The 16483-nt window shown below is 46.3% G+C and overlaps 1 protein-coding gene across 1 annotated transcript; it reads left to right on the top strand.

Moving 5' to 3' along the window:
* Positions 1-581: 581 nt before the first annotated feature.
* LOC122369054 lies at positions 582-16168 on the top strand. Its single transcript, XM_043343432.1, has 3 exons — positions 582-764; positions 7547-7772; positions 15775-16168. Exons 1-3 carry the CDS (start codon positions 738-740, stop codon positions 15900-15902), a joined length of 381 nt encoding a protein of 126 aa, XP_043199367.1. The 5' UTR covers positions 582-737; the 3' UTR covers positions 15903-16168.
* Positions 16169-16483: the final 315 nt, after the last annotated feature.

The raw sequence follows: 16483 nt of genomic DNA, 5'->3' as shown, positions 1-16483 counted from the left end.
CTTTCATTGTCGCGTTTGAGTCGATTGAATCAATTCCCGAAAACTGCTCTGACTTGATTGATTTGATTGGTTTCCCAAATTTGTCGTGATTGAATTGATTGCTATTGATTGAGTCGTATACAACCCTGCTTAGCAGCCACGCTTTACGACTTTCTAACATGGTCCCGATACTTTTTGGGTCATTGACCTGACCTGGAAGGTCAACCGATGACCTAGGACCTTAAAATTGGGTATCATTGGCTTCCTCTCTTGACGGGCAACACGCTCATTTTTTCCGCGAAGCTCTAGCTCCATCAGGGGCCAAACGCGATTGGGGTCGTACCACCCCCGGCCCCCCCCCCCCTTGTGTCGTCGAAGGACTCAAAATGGCCTGTGCCGGCGAGGGTTACAATCATCTTGGCCAAACGGTGGAAAGTTCAACTAAAGCATGTTCACTCTGTGGGCACATACGCATTAAAAGAGCGAGATTGGAGGCACTAGCAACCCACTCAGAACAAGTTTCCGGTTTGATTTGACCCCCCACCCGCCCAGTAGCAATAGCGCCACTAATGCGCCCTCGCCCCATCCTCTCACATATGTAGTGTCGGGAGCGCTCTCCGATATGCCGTATGAAGTACGTGCAGTGTACACCTCTCGAGTATTGCCGATAGCTCTGGGGGCCGCCGGGGTATTATACTATCGTCGGCCGGCACACAGTGGCTGGCAGTGCCGAGTGCGCCGCGCCACAGGCTGCCGCCATGTCCCGGTCCGACATCCAGCGAAAGGTGAGTGCCGCCCCCGCCCCGCCCCCTACACTCTGAGCTCCAGACTAGTGCAGCCCCCACACTCTGAGCCTCGGACCAGTGCCACTTCCCCATCCCCGCCCCTACACTCTGAGCCTCGGACCAGTGCAGTGCTGCTCTCCCCGCCCCCTACACTCTGAGCTCCGGACCAGCGCAGCCCCCCACACTCTGAGCCTCGGACCAGTGCCACTCCCCCTGAACCCCGCCCCCTACACTCAAAGTCCCGGACCAGTGCAGCCCCCCACACTCTAATCCCCGGACCAGTGCCGCTCCCCCCGCCCCCTATCGAAAAGTAGACATAGGTAGTTAAATGACGACAGGCACAGCTATGGCTCACTTACCGTTTATTACATGTATTACCATCAAAGAAATGTGAAAATAATGATGTTGCATGTCTTCCTGAGAAAATTGTTCCATTTGTCGAAAATAGTGATTATATCACTATTCCGTGTAAGGGAAGCACGCGCTCTACTCTCTAGTTTCTCTCTTGGCTTGAAACAGAGAATACAACGCCTCTTTCTATGTCTGATGTCCCTGAATCTTCTGGCCCTCGCCCGCACATGGGGGGTGGGGGGGTGGGGGTGGTTGCCACCCCCCCAGGCAGTCTTTCTGCTCTGCACTCAACATTTTTAGAGCTAGAAGGCTGATTTTTCGTATAGCTACTCGTCTATCCTTTCTTGATGTCCACTGAAAATTTCAAGTTTCTGTGATTTTTTGTTTCGGAGATATGACCTTGTTTTTCAGGTCATGTCATGACCCAAATGGCCAATTCTCAACATCTTGCGTTTGCCATGGGCCTTGTGAGCTTTTGACACCCTGATTTCGGCCTTTTTTGCCAGTCTTACCTCCCACCTATCATGGAACATGTTGTTCGACGATGTACAGGGGTCAAGGTCAGGGTCAAGGTTAACCTAGGTCATCTAAGATAATTGCGTTTTAGGCAAGCCGAATTTACTTTTTGTGAAGTTTTTTGACTGCATTTTTCGTAAAAGCTTCTCAGATCATGATTTCATGTAATATGGACCAAAAAACAATCGGTGCACACATCAGTATACACACAGACACACACAGACATACAAACACATATAATTGACCTTGACCTAACTTGACCTGAAATGACCTCAGCAGCAAAATTCTGGTCGGGTAGTGTGACAAAGAGGTTCTAGCTGGCTTGGCACCAGAAAACAGCATCGTCATCGGTATTTGATAAGCAGCGCACTTGATATCCAACGGTGACCCAAAACAGCAACATTTTTTAGTTTGACCTGACCTGGAAGGTCAATGACTGACCTGAGAAGGTAAAACTGGGTATCATTGGATTCGTCTCTTCCCAAAGAATCTTTTTGGTCTTTACTGCTAAGCTCTATCTCCAACAGGAACGAAATGGCGCGGGGGGGGGGGTGGCAACCACCCCCCCCCCCATGTGCGTTCTAGGATGGGAAAATGGCATGTGCGGGCGAGGGCTAGATATACCTAGATCTGGCAAACAGTGGAAATGTTCGCATTCTTACCTTAGCGAGAGACGACAGGTTCATATTTTTTGTATAGGTATATTCTCATCCATGGCGCATACAAATATATATTTGAAGATGCTGCTCATCTCTAATGATTCGATTTTGTCCCAGCGGCCTTCGACCGTCGACCCTTAGTCTTAGTTAATTAACCTTCGCCCCAGTGCACAGTGGGGATTTTTCCGACCTAGCACGTATTTATTCGTAGAGGGCAAACCATAGGTAGAATTGTAGCCAGATTGTGCACAGATGTTGGCTGGTGTGTCCTGGTGAGAATTTTACCTGTAAATGTGCATAATCAACATAGTATAGGGGGTTCAATTGGACCCCCCGCTCAGCCGTTTGGCCCCTGATCAAGCTAGAGCTTCGCGGAAGTCAAGCGTGCTGCCTATGACGAAATGAGGCCGAATATATCCAATGCCAAAGTCCAGGGTCATAAGCTGACTTTCCAAGTCAGTTTAATGACCCAACTAAAGTTGGGAAATCGAGACCTCTTGAAACTTCGCAATGTTAGGGTGTTACGGGGTATTTTGGGGTGCTGATCACGAATTTCATGTTAGTTTTGATCACAGACGATGTCTTTATGCATTTAGGCCAGGTCGGGTCAGGTCAGGTTAGATCAATTAGTAGGCGTCCTGCCGGCCATCCATAGAAGTGTCACCTACTACTGATAGCTTCGTAACATGGAACGAAGGCACTAGAACTACTTCGTAAATATTCAAATGGCTGCTAAAATCGAAATCAGCACCAAAAACTACCCTAGAAACAAGTAAAACTCGAAAAAGTGAACCAAGGTCATCAAAAGGTCAATGACCTTGACTTGACCTTCACGTGACCTTGACACCCACCATTATGCATGGCACCAACATCATTTCACATATTTGAACGTTTAAAACCACAAAAAGACTGGAAACCGCGGATAATGTGAGCTGGCATACGCCGAATCGCGATTCCGGCCAAACATGGTCTCGAGAAATATGCCACAGGTCAAAGGTCAGTTGGGTCAGAGTCATGAAATTTTTAGGTTAGATGTAAAATTGATCATCTCGAGGGTACCGAAAGTTTCGGCGCGATCGGCCGCTTTTTGCGCGAGTAATTTGCGGAAAACCATGGGGCTTTATCCGACCCCTTCCCCCTCCCCCTCCCCACAAGTGCGATGGTTAATAAGGTTACGGTATGTATAATTTACGCTTGTCATCCTATTCCTAATGAATGTGTCTCAGAAAATATGCATCATATTAATCACGAAGTAAAATTATTCGCCTATGGCCGGAAGATACCTATATCGTGCTGTTTGCCCTAGCGCTCCTCGAGTGGGGTGTTAAGATGCTCTAATGTGAATATTCCGTGTTCAGGCAAGTTTCGGCAGCCAAACTAGGCGTTGTCTTGTGCAGGAGAAAGTGGCAAATTCGATAGGATATATTTCGGAGTGGAAAAGTGTGGAGAACATTGTTGATTTCCTACATTTATTTAGAATCCCATTCCTTCAATATGGTGTCTGTAAGGGTTTTTTTTTGTAAAGGGCATTTTTGTGACCTTAGTAAGGTTGTGGCATACTTTCTGTTTGCCATTCTATTTCTAATAAAGGTGCCTTTCAGACGATATGCAACTTTAAGACCTCGCAAGATTAACCCGCGAGTTGCTGGGGGGGGGGGGTTAAACGCCCCCACTTTTTTCGCCGGGCCATAGTATAAAAACGGCGCGCCGCAGGCGCGCCAAATTTTGGGTACCTGTAGCAAATTGATTGAAGTTTATTGTGACAAAGTTTATAAAAAATCGGTCGGAAAATTTTTGAGATATCAAGGTTTTAGTTACGTCATGATTTCTGAGTTTTCGACCAAAAACGGCATATATTCAAAAAATCATATAAAATCACAGAATAGAGATACAGACATGCGGTAAACGCCATTAGACTGCCAATACCATGAACAATCAAATGGCTATCTTCGATTATTGATTATCGTTCCGCATTTTCCAAAATCTTGAACTGAATCTTGGCAATTTCTCGGGACTACTTCACGACCATGATACATGAATTTCTTAAATTGAACTTTTTGAGCCAAACACGTACACATATGATAAAATGAATGTCACCATCGTGTTCTACGCCCCAAATTACCCATAAAACATGTGTCACAGGCTGCGAATATCAGTTTTGATTTTCGGGGATATGTTCCTACCCGGTTGACCTGACCTTGACCCTGACCTATGCTTGAGTGACCCCTACATGGAGCTGACACTCTTGTAGGCCTTATTATGATGGATTGTGCACCGTTTTGACAGAGTTTATGACGAGAGGCGCCCATTGCGAAGTCCTGAAGTCCATGCTACTGAAAGCCCGATTTCAGGTGTTTGACCTGACCTTGACCCGACCTGTGACCTCAAAATTCAACTTTAAAGTGCTCATATGAAGCGTCTCGTCGCGTTCTTTCGTTTGCCGCCTCGTGCGTTTCGCTGCGCCTATTGGTTCTCGAGTTATCGGCTGGGGGCGTTTAACGCCCCCCCCCCCCAGCAAACGGTGGGTGGCGAAATACCCCAGCAACTGCCGGGTTAAAACCAACAGGACAGGACAATGAAATTGAGCAATACTTTCGGGCCTTGCTGAGCCCATTGAGTAATCACGCATGAGTGAGAACTTTGGGCGCATTTTTCCTAGTTTTGCTGTGGACATACAGATAAAACAATGCCATATATGAAAAATTCAGACATTTCTTAGCCCTACTGACACAAAAAAATAAACAAAAATCCAAAAAAGATTTTTTGAATTAATAGGCGCTAGATCGGAAAAATCCCCACTGTGCAGTGGGGGGTGGGCATATGCTACCACCATCTCGCGTTTTGCTTTGCGTGTGAATCAAAAACTGCGGTGCATAACCCCGCGCCGCTTGGAGTATCTTTCTTTACATCAATTTTGGACAATGTGTGAAATTTTTGACCCCAGGTCATGTCAGGTCAGGTCACTAGGTCAAGCTGACCCGCGCCGGACGGGGGGGGGGGGGGTTGAACACCCCCCTGCGGTTTTTCGCAAATATCTAAAAAACGGCCGCCGTTTTTGGCACACCTGTTCGTGCATCTTTTCCGCACATGTTGTAAAAAATTTCAGACCCAGGTCGCCTTAGGTCATGTCACCAGGTCACGCCAAGTGACCTCACCTCAGAAAAAATAAGAATGCTCGTCATAGCTACACCGACTGATCGATTGCCTTGAAACTTACAGCGATTGATTAGAACAACATTATCTATAAAATGTTTATCTTGTATATCTCGGAATTTTGATATCGGTGACCTAAGGCCAGGTCAATTTTGCGGCCTCTCCATTTTATAAAATGGAGAGGGGAGAAAATTGAAAGAACGTCTGTTTTGCACGAACGCTATTCTAGACACTCTCAAACATCGCGATGTAGGTAAACGTGACACACTGAATCGGAAAATGGCATCTGTGACCCCTCGTTATGTCCCCGAGGTCATCTCAGGTCACGAACAGAATCTAAAACTTTTCGCTAGCTAACTTCTGATAGAGGCGTGCTAGAGCGCTGAAAACGCATTAGAAGTGTTCAGCTCGACGTTGCGGAGCGACTGATATGCAATATGACCTTTTCCGGTCACGTCATGACATTGACCTGAGATCAAATTTTAAAGTTGACCTTTCAAGGTCAAATTATAGTTCATTCGACGCGTATCGACGAGAGGAACACGATGCTGGCAAAAGTAATGTCAAGCTTTTTTTAGTCAAAAGTTATTGCAAAAAACGCTTTTCGTAAAAACGGGTATTTTTGGAGTTTTTGCCCTCTGGAGGCTAAACCGTTAACTTGAGGTCAAATATAAGACAATATTCAGAAAGGTCTGTAAAAGGGCTATCGAATGCGCTTTTCCGAGGCGCTGTAGCTCTATTGGTTCCCGAGATAGCCGTAGGCAGTTTCCAAAATGTTGAAATAGGTAGTCAACATTTTACCTTTGGTGACCTCTGGTGACCTGACTTTTGACCTGAGTCCTGACCCCAAAAATGACCGAAGTGTTTTCGTCTTTATTTTGGACGTTCTTTCGATTGCCGCTTACTGCGGATCGCTACGTGGTCCAGGAGCCAAGTTAGAAGGGGGAGGGGTGTTCAGCCACCCCTCCCGGCCCGGCGCGGAATCTCGGAGCACCGGCCTGGCGCGGGTTAACTGACCAAGCCAAAACAAGTTTGCAATCATGTCCAGCCTGCAGTGTTTGTAAGAGAGGTTTTAAACTTGGTGGATTGCATGATGTTATGGGCACCTATAATTTGCATATCTCGGTTTTTTATATCCGTGACCTAAGGTCAGGACAGTGGCGTGACCTTTCCATTATAATAAGTCAATGGAGAAAAATGAAAATGCCTCTAGATCCTTGTGTACGCATAGGAACAGTCCAAGTATTTCAGAATCACAATGGTTTGGACCATCCGTGACGACCAAGCTGTCTTTTTTGCTGATAGCCTCTAGAAAGGTCATCCGAGGTCATTTGAGGCTACAAACAGCTTTTTGCCAACAACTCCCGATTGGAAAGAGATAGAACGCTGGGGATGGCTTCATTGTGTTTGTCTTGCCGAGACGCATCGAATGATCTGCAACATGACCTATTTGGGTCATTACGTGACCTTGACCTGAGGTCAAAATTTGACCTTGACCTTTCCAGGTAAAAAATATATGTTTCGAAGCGGCTGAAAGAGAAAAACACGATAGTGCCATTGCCAATTCTTCATCTTTTCTGGCTCAAAAGTTATTCGTGAAAAAAGTGTTATCCAAAAAAAGCTATTTTCACAATATTTGACCTATGGAGGCTTAACCGTTGACCTGAGGTCAATTTTGATGATGACCTTATCAAAAGAAGAGTTCAAAAGCTATCGATTACTTTTCAATTCGTTTTTCTAGCTATCATAGTTCCTGAGATAAATGCATGTTTTCTGAACAATATAATGACATTTGGCAAATTTTGACCTTTGATGACATCCAGTGACCCCAATATTGCTCCAAAATGAAAAATGACTGAAATACTTTCAAACGTACGCATTTAGAGCTATCGACTGCTTTTTACCGCGTCTTTCTAGCCCTCTTAGTTTTTGAGTTAGAGGTGGGTGGTAACATATGCCCCCCCCCCCCCCCACTAGGGCGAAGTTGGCCGAGACCGCCACTGGGGCGCGGGTTAAGGTAAGGTTTCCCTTTTTCCTGAGTTACGTGCTCGACGTGTTCAATTTGTTGGGCTATATACCTACCGCAGTTCCGTCGGATTTCAGGTGTTCGAGTTCCTGAGGCTGATGCCGCAGTTCGGCCGTGGCGGTGATGCGCGCACAAAGATCGGCGACAGCGTGGGTAAAATTGTGGACCTCTACGAGGCCATAGAGGCCGGCGACGATCAGCAGCGGGCACTGCTGCGCGAGGTAGCGCAGCTTCTGCAGCTCATCGCCAGCGTATCGGGAATCAGCGTCCTGTACCCACAAGATATCAACAAAATCCACAATGGTAAGGGAAAGGTAGTGTTTCAGGGCTGTGTACGTGGTGAAATTTGGACTAAAAAAGTGTACAGCCCTTAGCGCACTGCATGGTAGGTATTCTGTTTTCGACAAAACCGATGATAACTCAAAGGCTATGTTATCAGTCGGTCGGAAATCATTGCACATGGATGCGTCATGCTCCACTCCTTCGATTGGGTCTATCACTAAGCAAAATATCCGCCATGTGTGGCAACAAAAAACAAAAATCTGTTGTTTTTTGGGGAGGGGGGGGCAAATATACTTTTCTGTATTTTTTTTTTTTTTGCACATCCTTCCATGCAGGCATAGTTATTTCAGGATGGCACATGATCAGGGAACCACTATGCACAATGCACATGCACTTTCCTCGAGCCGCGTTCGAGTTCACTAAAGAGGAGAAAAAGAAAAACAGGACCAAGACCTTAGACCACTTCAGGCCAGCATCAAACTATACATTTCGTGGTGGCCTGATCGCCCGCTTAAAAGCAAATATGTTGGACATACCTTGGATCTCTCGGGGCAGCCGGTTCCATGCCGAGCCAGCCCTGTACATGAAGTGTTTTTGAGTGGCAATAAGCCGCACTTTTGGTAGGTGCACCTGCTCTGTATCTGTCAGGCGCGTGTCACGAGTCGCCACATCACATCGACGTTTGAACATGTCTTGTACCACGGTTGGTGCATGGGGATCGCAGATTGCGCGGTGCACCTTCAGTCGATCACGCTCCTCCACCAGCTCGCCAATCCGTGACCAGTGGAGCGACTTAAGAACTGGTGTGATGTGATCACGGCGCTTCGAACCGGTCACCAAACGAGCCGCAAAGTTAACCGGCGCCCTGCTGGGGGGGGGGGTGTTTGAACACCCCCCTTGTGGTTTTTCGCGAATATCTCAAAAACGGCGGCGCGGAGCGCCGCCGTTTTTGGTATACCTTATCATACATCAATTCTACACATGTTGTGAAAATTTCAGACCAAGGTCATTCAAGGTCAGGTCACCAGGTCACTTGAAGTGACCTCACCTCATAAAAAGTTTCAATGTCTGTCATAGCTACACCGAGCGACCGATCGCTTTGAAACTTTCAGCGATTGATAAGAGTAACAGTATCTATAAAATGTATATCTCGGAATTTTGATATCGGTGACCTAAGGTCAGGTCAATTTTGCGACCTCCCCATTATAAGTCAATGGGAGAAAATTGAAATGCGCCTCTTTTGGACGAAAGACATTATAAACACTCCCAAACACTGAATTACAAGTGGTTTAGACACACTGAACATGAAAATGGTGTCCGTGACCCTTGTTTATGCCCTGAGGTCATTTTAGGTCACGAATTGTATCTAACAGTTTTTCGCAAATAACTTTTGATAGAGGCATGCTAGAGCGATGAAAACGCCTTAGATGTGTTCAGCTCGACGATACGGATCGACTGATATGCAACATGACCCTTTCCGGTCAGGTCATGACCTTGACCTGAGGTCAAATTTTCAAGTTGACCTTTCAAGGTCAAGTTATAGTTCATTCGATGCGTCTTGACGAGAGGAACACGATGCCGGTAAAAGTAAGCTCGTACAAGGCTTGGGTCAAAAGTTATTGCCGAAAAACTGTTTCCGAAAAAATCGGCTATTTTTGCAGTTTTTGCCCCCTGGAGGCAAAACCGTTGACGTTAGGTCAAATCTGAGAGAATTACTCAGAAAGGGCGTTAATAGGGCTATCGAATGCGCTTTTCCGCGGCGCTGTAGCTCTATTGGTTCCCGAGTTATGGGTTGGCTTCTTGGAAATTTTCGATATTCGACCTGGAAATCGGCGAAATTTTGCCTTCAATGACCTCTGGTGACCTGACCTTTGACCTGACCAAAAAATTGACCTATGTGATTTCGTCATTATTTTTGACGTTCTTTCGAACGCCGCCTTCCGCGTATCGCTACGTGGCCCAGGAGCCGAGTTACAAGGGGGGGGGGTGTTCAAACACCCCCCCCCAGCAGGGCGTGGAAATCCAGGACCCCCAGCCGGGCGCGGGTTAATCATTTTTTTGCAGTCGCTTAAGTTCTTTGTCGGCAGCTCCGCCCCAAACTAGTAAGCAGTAGATAATTTGAGGGAAGATATGAGCTTTGATGATAGTAAGCAGGGCCTCGGTAGTGAAGCTACGCCTGAATCAGTAAAGCGAAATCAATATGCTGTAGCAACGGCGCACAACTGATGAGATGCGTTGATTCCATGTTAACGTCTGGTCAACAGTTACACCAAGAAGTTTGATCGTTTTTGAAGAATGAAAGGTTCTGTTTGACAACGTGAAAGCGAAACCAGATGCTTTTTGAAGCGAGTTTTTGGTGCCAAGGAGGATGAAATCTGTTTTTGATGCATTCATTTTTAGAGAATTACTTCTAAACCAGTTTTGAACATAAGCCATTGACTTTTCTATGCGCTTTCTGAGCTGTGACAAACTCTCACTGTCTGGAGACACCAAACGAGCGAGGAGCTGCGTGTCGTCCGCATAGAAAACCAAACGGCCGTAGGGAAGATGTCCCGGAAGATCTGCCACAAATATGCTAAACAAAATAGGTCCCACAATAGATCCCTGAGGAACACCGAAGTTCACAGGACAAATCTTGGACCCACCTCGTACCATTTGCCCCCGTCCGCTTAGGTAACTGTCGAACCAATGTGAAGGCACACCCATCCATGCCATTTTCTTCAAGAGGACGCCGTGGTCAACACTGTCGAAGGCCTTACTGAGGTCGATCGTCGTTATCGACGTGAGCTCACCGTTGTCGATCTTATCAACGGCCCACGATACTGCGTCAAGTTGCGTCGAGTTGCCAAGCTAGATGGAACCCTCCCCTGAGATCTCGAGAACGAAGCAAGATAGCGACAAGCGGCAAACGACATGGGGTACGCATGTATAAGGTCTACAATTTTTTCTAGATCATTACCAGGTCAGGTCAAAGATGACGTCACAGGGGTCAAAAAAGTCAAAATGTTGGCGCTAGATATGTAGAGAGTTTTTCTCGAATAGCGTTCGAATTAGTTAAGCTAGAAACAAACTAACGGCATCATCGTGATCCTCTCGTCAATCCGCATCGAACCATCTATATGTTGACCTCGAAAGGTCAAGGTCAAAGGTTGACCTCAGGCACGTGACCTCGAGGTCATCATGCATATCATTCGATGCGCCTTGACGAGCTGAACACAATGAGACCATCCGCGCGGTTGGTCATATCTTGTTCCTGTAAGGAGTTATTGGCAACAAACCGTTGGTGACCTTTGATGACGTCGCATGACCTTAGAGCTGGCCAACAGCAAAACAGACCTCAAGTTAGTGGAGGTTGATCGTATATGAAGTCATGTAGGGTATATGGGGCCATTCCGACGCGTTTTAGTGAAAAAAAAAACAGGGAGTTGATTTTCCCCCATTGACTTATAATGGGGAGGTCGAGTAGTTGACCTGACCTTGGGTCATCGATATCAAAATTCCGAGATAAACAAATTGTAGCCACCAATGACCTGATAACATTCTGCGACTTTCAAAGGCCTACGTCATCTACTGTATAGCTCTGACACTGTGGCAAAGTTACAAAATAGTGACTTGAGGTTGGGTCATTCAAAGTGACCTGGTGACCTGACCTTAAAAGTTAGGAGGTTCAAACTTGCACACCATATGTAAAATTGGTACGAAAATAGTCATGCCAAATTTTTTATGCCAAGTTTTTCCGCTATTCACGAAAAACCTCAGAGGGGGATAACCGGCCCCCCTTCGGTGCGCGGGTTATATTATATCTTTGTTTTTCTTTTTGGGATAAAGTTAAAATTAATAGTAAAAAAAAAATCAAAAATACAATTTTGGAGTGTTCGTCTTAATTATTTTTACAATTTTCAAAATTTTCAAAATCCGCGATTGCAGTTTGATAGCCCAGTATATCTTAACCCGCGCCGTGCTGGGGGGGGGCGTTTTTACGCCCCCCCCCCCCCCTCAGGTTTTTCGCGAATATCTCAAAAACGGCGGCGCGCAGCGCCGCCGTTTTTGGTACACGCGTTCCTACATCATTTCCGCACATGTTGTGAAAATTTCAGACCTAGGACGTTCAAGGTCAGGTCACCAGGTCACGTCAAGTGACCTTACCTCAGAAAAAGTTCAAAGGCTCGCTATAGCTACACCGACTGAACGATCACTTTGAAACTTTCAGCGATTGATATGAGTAACAGTATGTATAAAATGTATATCTCGGATTTTTGATATCTGTGACCTAAGGTCAGGTCAATTTTGCGACCTCTCCATTATAAGTCAATGGGAGAAAATTGAAATGCGCCTCTTTTGGACGAATATCGTTCAAAATGCTCTCAAACATCGGTTCATAGGTAAACATGACACACTGAATAGGAAAAATGCACCTGTGACCCCTCTGTGTGCCCCTGAGGTCATCTCAGGTCATGAACGGTCGCCAGCAGTTTTTTGGCTATAACTTTTGATAGAGACGTGCTAGAGCGGTGAAAACACGTCAGATGTGTTCAGCTCGACGATACGGATCGACTGATATGCAACATGACCCTTTTCGGTCAGGTCATGACCTTGACCTGAGGTCAAATTTTCAAAATGACCTTTCAAGGTCAACAAATAGTTCATTCGACGCGTCTCAACGAGAGGAACACGATTCTGGCAAAAGTAATGTCATGGCGCTTATGAGTCAAAAGTTATTGACGAAAAAACGTTTTTCGTAAAAACGGCTATTTTTGGAGTTTTTGCCCTCTGGAGCCTAAACCGTTGACCGGCGCCCCACCCCAGTGGGGCGCGGGTTAAAGTGACCATCCCACCTTAAAGGGACCCTCCCACCTTCAAAAAAGTTAATGTTGGCATGAAAGTGATGTCCCTTGGTTCAGAAAGAGCGAAAACGAATATCTACCAAATTTCACCGAAAAATATTCACTGGTTTTCAAGATATTAGGCTTTTACTTTTGTTTACTTTTTGGGATCTCCCCTGTTACTAGCGACTTTATTTGGAAGCAATAATTTGGCAGCCTTAAAGTGCGGCAGACGTTGCGCGCAAAGCAGCGTATACCACCACGTGTTAACGATGGTTTTAGTCTAAGATTTAAAAATCGTTAGATCTCCGCTGACGTCACAAATTCTAAGGGGGCATTCCAATGCATTAGCCCCTTAGAATCCGAAAACTGCAAGTTTGAAATTCCATATCTTCGAATTAAAGCATTTTTCGATGTTGTGAGTGCCCAAACCGGTATTTGCAGGCCATGGCCGCCAATTTGGCTATCTCAACTCAAAACTAATGTTAAGGTGGGAGTGTCCCTTTAACAAAAGTTTTGAGGTGAGATAGCCAAATTGGTGGCCATGGGCATGGCCTGCGGCTGCAAATACCGGTTTGGGCACTCACAACATCGAAAAATGCCTTAAAGGGACCCTCCCACCTTAACATTAGTTTTGAGTTGAGATAGCCAAGTTTGCGGCCAGGCTCAGAAACCACCATTTATCCTGGTCGCAACCCCCGCAGCTTTATGGTGTTCAAGAAATTTCTTCCCTTTACTTGCAGGGTGGGACCAGCGTGGTCCCTATCTCTTAACCATTACGGGAATCTGATGACGTCATCAGGCTTTCGAACGTCCGTTAAATGTTTGACTAAAACGTTTTGTAGCACGCGGTGGTATATGCTGCTTTGCGCGCAACAAATGCCGCACTTTCAAATAAAGTCGCTAGGAACAGCGGAGATCCCAAAAAGTAAACAAAAGTATAAGTCTAATATCTTGAAAACCGGTGAATATTTTTCGATGAAATTTGGTAGATATGCGTTTTTGCTCTTTCTGAACCGAGCGACATCACTTTCATGCCAATTCATTAACTTTTTTGAAGGTGGGAGGGTCCCTTTAATTCGGAGATATGGAATTTCAAACTTGCAGTTTTCGGATTCTAAGGGGATAATGCATTGGGATACCCCCTAAGAATTTGTGACTTCAGCGGTGATCTAACGATTTTTAAACCTCATACTAACAGCTTTGTGAAGCAGTGGTGGTATATGCTATTTGCGCGCAACATCTGCCGCAAACGCCGCACTTCGAAAATGAAGTCGCTAGGAACAGCGGAGATCCCAAAAAGTAAACAAAAGTAAAAGTCTAATATCTTGAAAACCGGTGAATATTTTTCGGTGAAAATTGGTAGACATTCGTTTTTGCTCTTTCTGAACCGAGCGACATCACTTTCATGCCAATTCATTAACTTTTTTGAAGGTGGGAGGGTCCCTTTAACCCGCGCCCTGATGGGGGGGGGCCATTTTGGCCCCCCTAAGGTTTTTCTTAAATAGCGAGAAAACGGCGACGCGCAGCGCCACCAAATTTTTGGGTACCTTACCGGATATCAATTTGACACCTTCACACAAAATTTCAAGTCACAGGTCACCTCAGGTCAGGAGTTATTGAGGTCAAACTGAGGTCATGTTCGAGTAAAAATGAGCAAAAAACATGACATCTTGAAACGCTCACCAATTCTACAGTTAACAAGCAATTTTAAAGTTCTTTATGTGGTTGTGTAGACAAAAGACGGCGCTACAAAACTGTTATCTCGGATTTTCTAAATTTTGGGATTTTGACCCCCAAAAATCAAAAAAATTGATTTTTTTTAGAAAAACTCAAAAAATTTCCAAAACATTTTCGAATTTCGAAAAAACCGGAATAAATGTGATAGTCCCTGCGCTCTTCGATATACATACCAAATTTTAGATCGATACCTCTTTTTTTGGCCAAGTTATAGCGAAAAAACTGTTAAAAATTGATGACGTCAAATTTTTGAACTCAATTTTTAGCAATTCTAGACCTCGTAGCGCAAAACGGAGACCACCATTGAACTCCCCGAGACGAGCTGCATCGAATCGATACCCATTTTATGCAAAAATATCAACTTTGAAATTTGACCTAATTTGACCTGACCTTGACCTGACCTTGACCTGACCTTGACCAAAACGTGACCTAAGCTGGCCCTAAAGTCTGTCTGACCCACATAATCGCATTTGTCATGTAAAATGGACCATAAAACATGTATCACACGACACTTTCATATTGTGACCCCCCAGTGACCTGACCTCTGTGACCTGACCTGGTATCAGTGACCTCAAATAGCAAAATATGTGTTTGAAGAACATTTCCCCATCGATGATTTTCAATGAAATGCATTTTACACGATTTTACAACGCATTTCTTGAAATGCCTGTAAACGGTGAAAATTCGACCTTTGACCTGATCTGTGACGTCATCGGTTTGACCGAGGTCAATGAAATTGGGTCACAAGGTAGTTCCCCGTTGGGGCTATCCAACACCGTTTACCGCTTGTCGCTATGTTGCGTGGTTCTCGAGATCTGAGGGGGGGCCAAAATGCCCCCCCCCCCATCAGACCGCGTTGCTCGGCAGACCCCATCTGGGCGCGGGTTAAGATTGGGTAGCATCGCCGCCTCTCGTTACGGGCAGCACGCTCGTTTTTTTTTCGCGAAGCTCGAGCTCGATTCGGGGGCCGAACGACAAGGCTTGCCCTCTCCCTATACGTTCCGGTTCGCGGCTGGCAAAACATCAATACGGGCGGTGGCTAACACATATTATTAATTATACCACGTCCTGTTTTTTTTTTTTATTCAGGCCTCCCTCCAACGGGCACTTGTGTCCCATTTACAGGAGGGCTCCTCCTCCTCCTGGCCCTTGTTCCCCCACCGCCCAGGCTACGGCTGAAATGAGAGCCTACCCCACACCTGGTGACACAGCCGGGGACGACGCCCTCGAAACGGGCGGAACCGGGAATCGAACCCGAACCCGGCACCGCCCGCACCGCGGGTCGACGCCTTAACCGACTGCGCCACCAGGGCCGCAAGGGTACTTTTTTTAAGGGTACTTCACCGACAGCCGTGGCGAGTCTGACATTGCCCTTTTCGGACCATATCCCAGGCAGAGAGCGGCGGCGCTGTGGGCCGCGTGACCGCGCTCCCCGCCTGACGATCCGATTCCCTTGGCAGGCTCGGTGCGGGACGGAGCCGATCTGCTGCGGAGCCGCATCGGCGTCATTGCCAACATTCTGCCGCCCGCCGGCAGACGCGATGTCAACGATGTCACGAACCTGCTGTACGAGGCTCTCACGGAGTAGGACTGGCAGGCCGGCAGGTCAGAGAGGTCACCACTGAGCTGCGGCCGGCCGATCACCGAGTACTGGACGGACGCCAGAGCTGACAGACGCAGCGCTGAGAATATGGCCCGGTGTTTGTAACGCCGGTCTACGTTGGTGACGATGGTCGTGACGAGGTTGTTTGCCAGATAACATTGCTATGGATCACATCATCACAGTGATTATCATGCTTGACTGTGTGATTGCACGATTTGCTAAAAGCCCAACTACAGATGAATTCAACTGCAGACTCATCAGTCTGTGAGTCAACACACACACATACTAACGCAATGATAACACTAGCGTCTAGCACTATATAATGATATCGATTATGTACGTACATACGAGTGGCGAACCCCGGCACCCGTCGCCCGGACCGGAAATGAGTCATGCGTGTGTTTGAACGTCTGATAGCATAACGTCTGATAGCCTGACACTTGATAGTTACAGACAGTGCTTTCCGCGATAACTAAATTTCGGACCTGCGATAACGATAAAACGATAAGTAAGGTTTGCGATAACGATAAACGAAAAACGATAAAAATTTGCAAAAAATTAACAGC

This window comes from Amphibalanus amphitrite, unplaced genomic scaffold (genome assembly GCF_019059575.1).
Source record: "Amphibalanus amphitrite isolate SeventyFive unplaced genomic scaffold, NRLGWU_Aamphi_draft 001002F_arrow, whole genome shotgun sequence".
NCBI classification, from domain to species: domain Eukaryota; kingdom Metazoa; phylum Arthropoda; class Thecostraca; order Balanomorpha; family Balanidae; genus Amphibalanus; species Amphibalanus amphitrite.
Note: the sequence above shows the minus strand (reverse complement) of the source record. Positions and strands in the feature narration are given on the sequence as shown.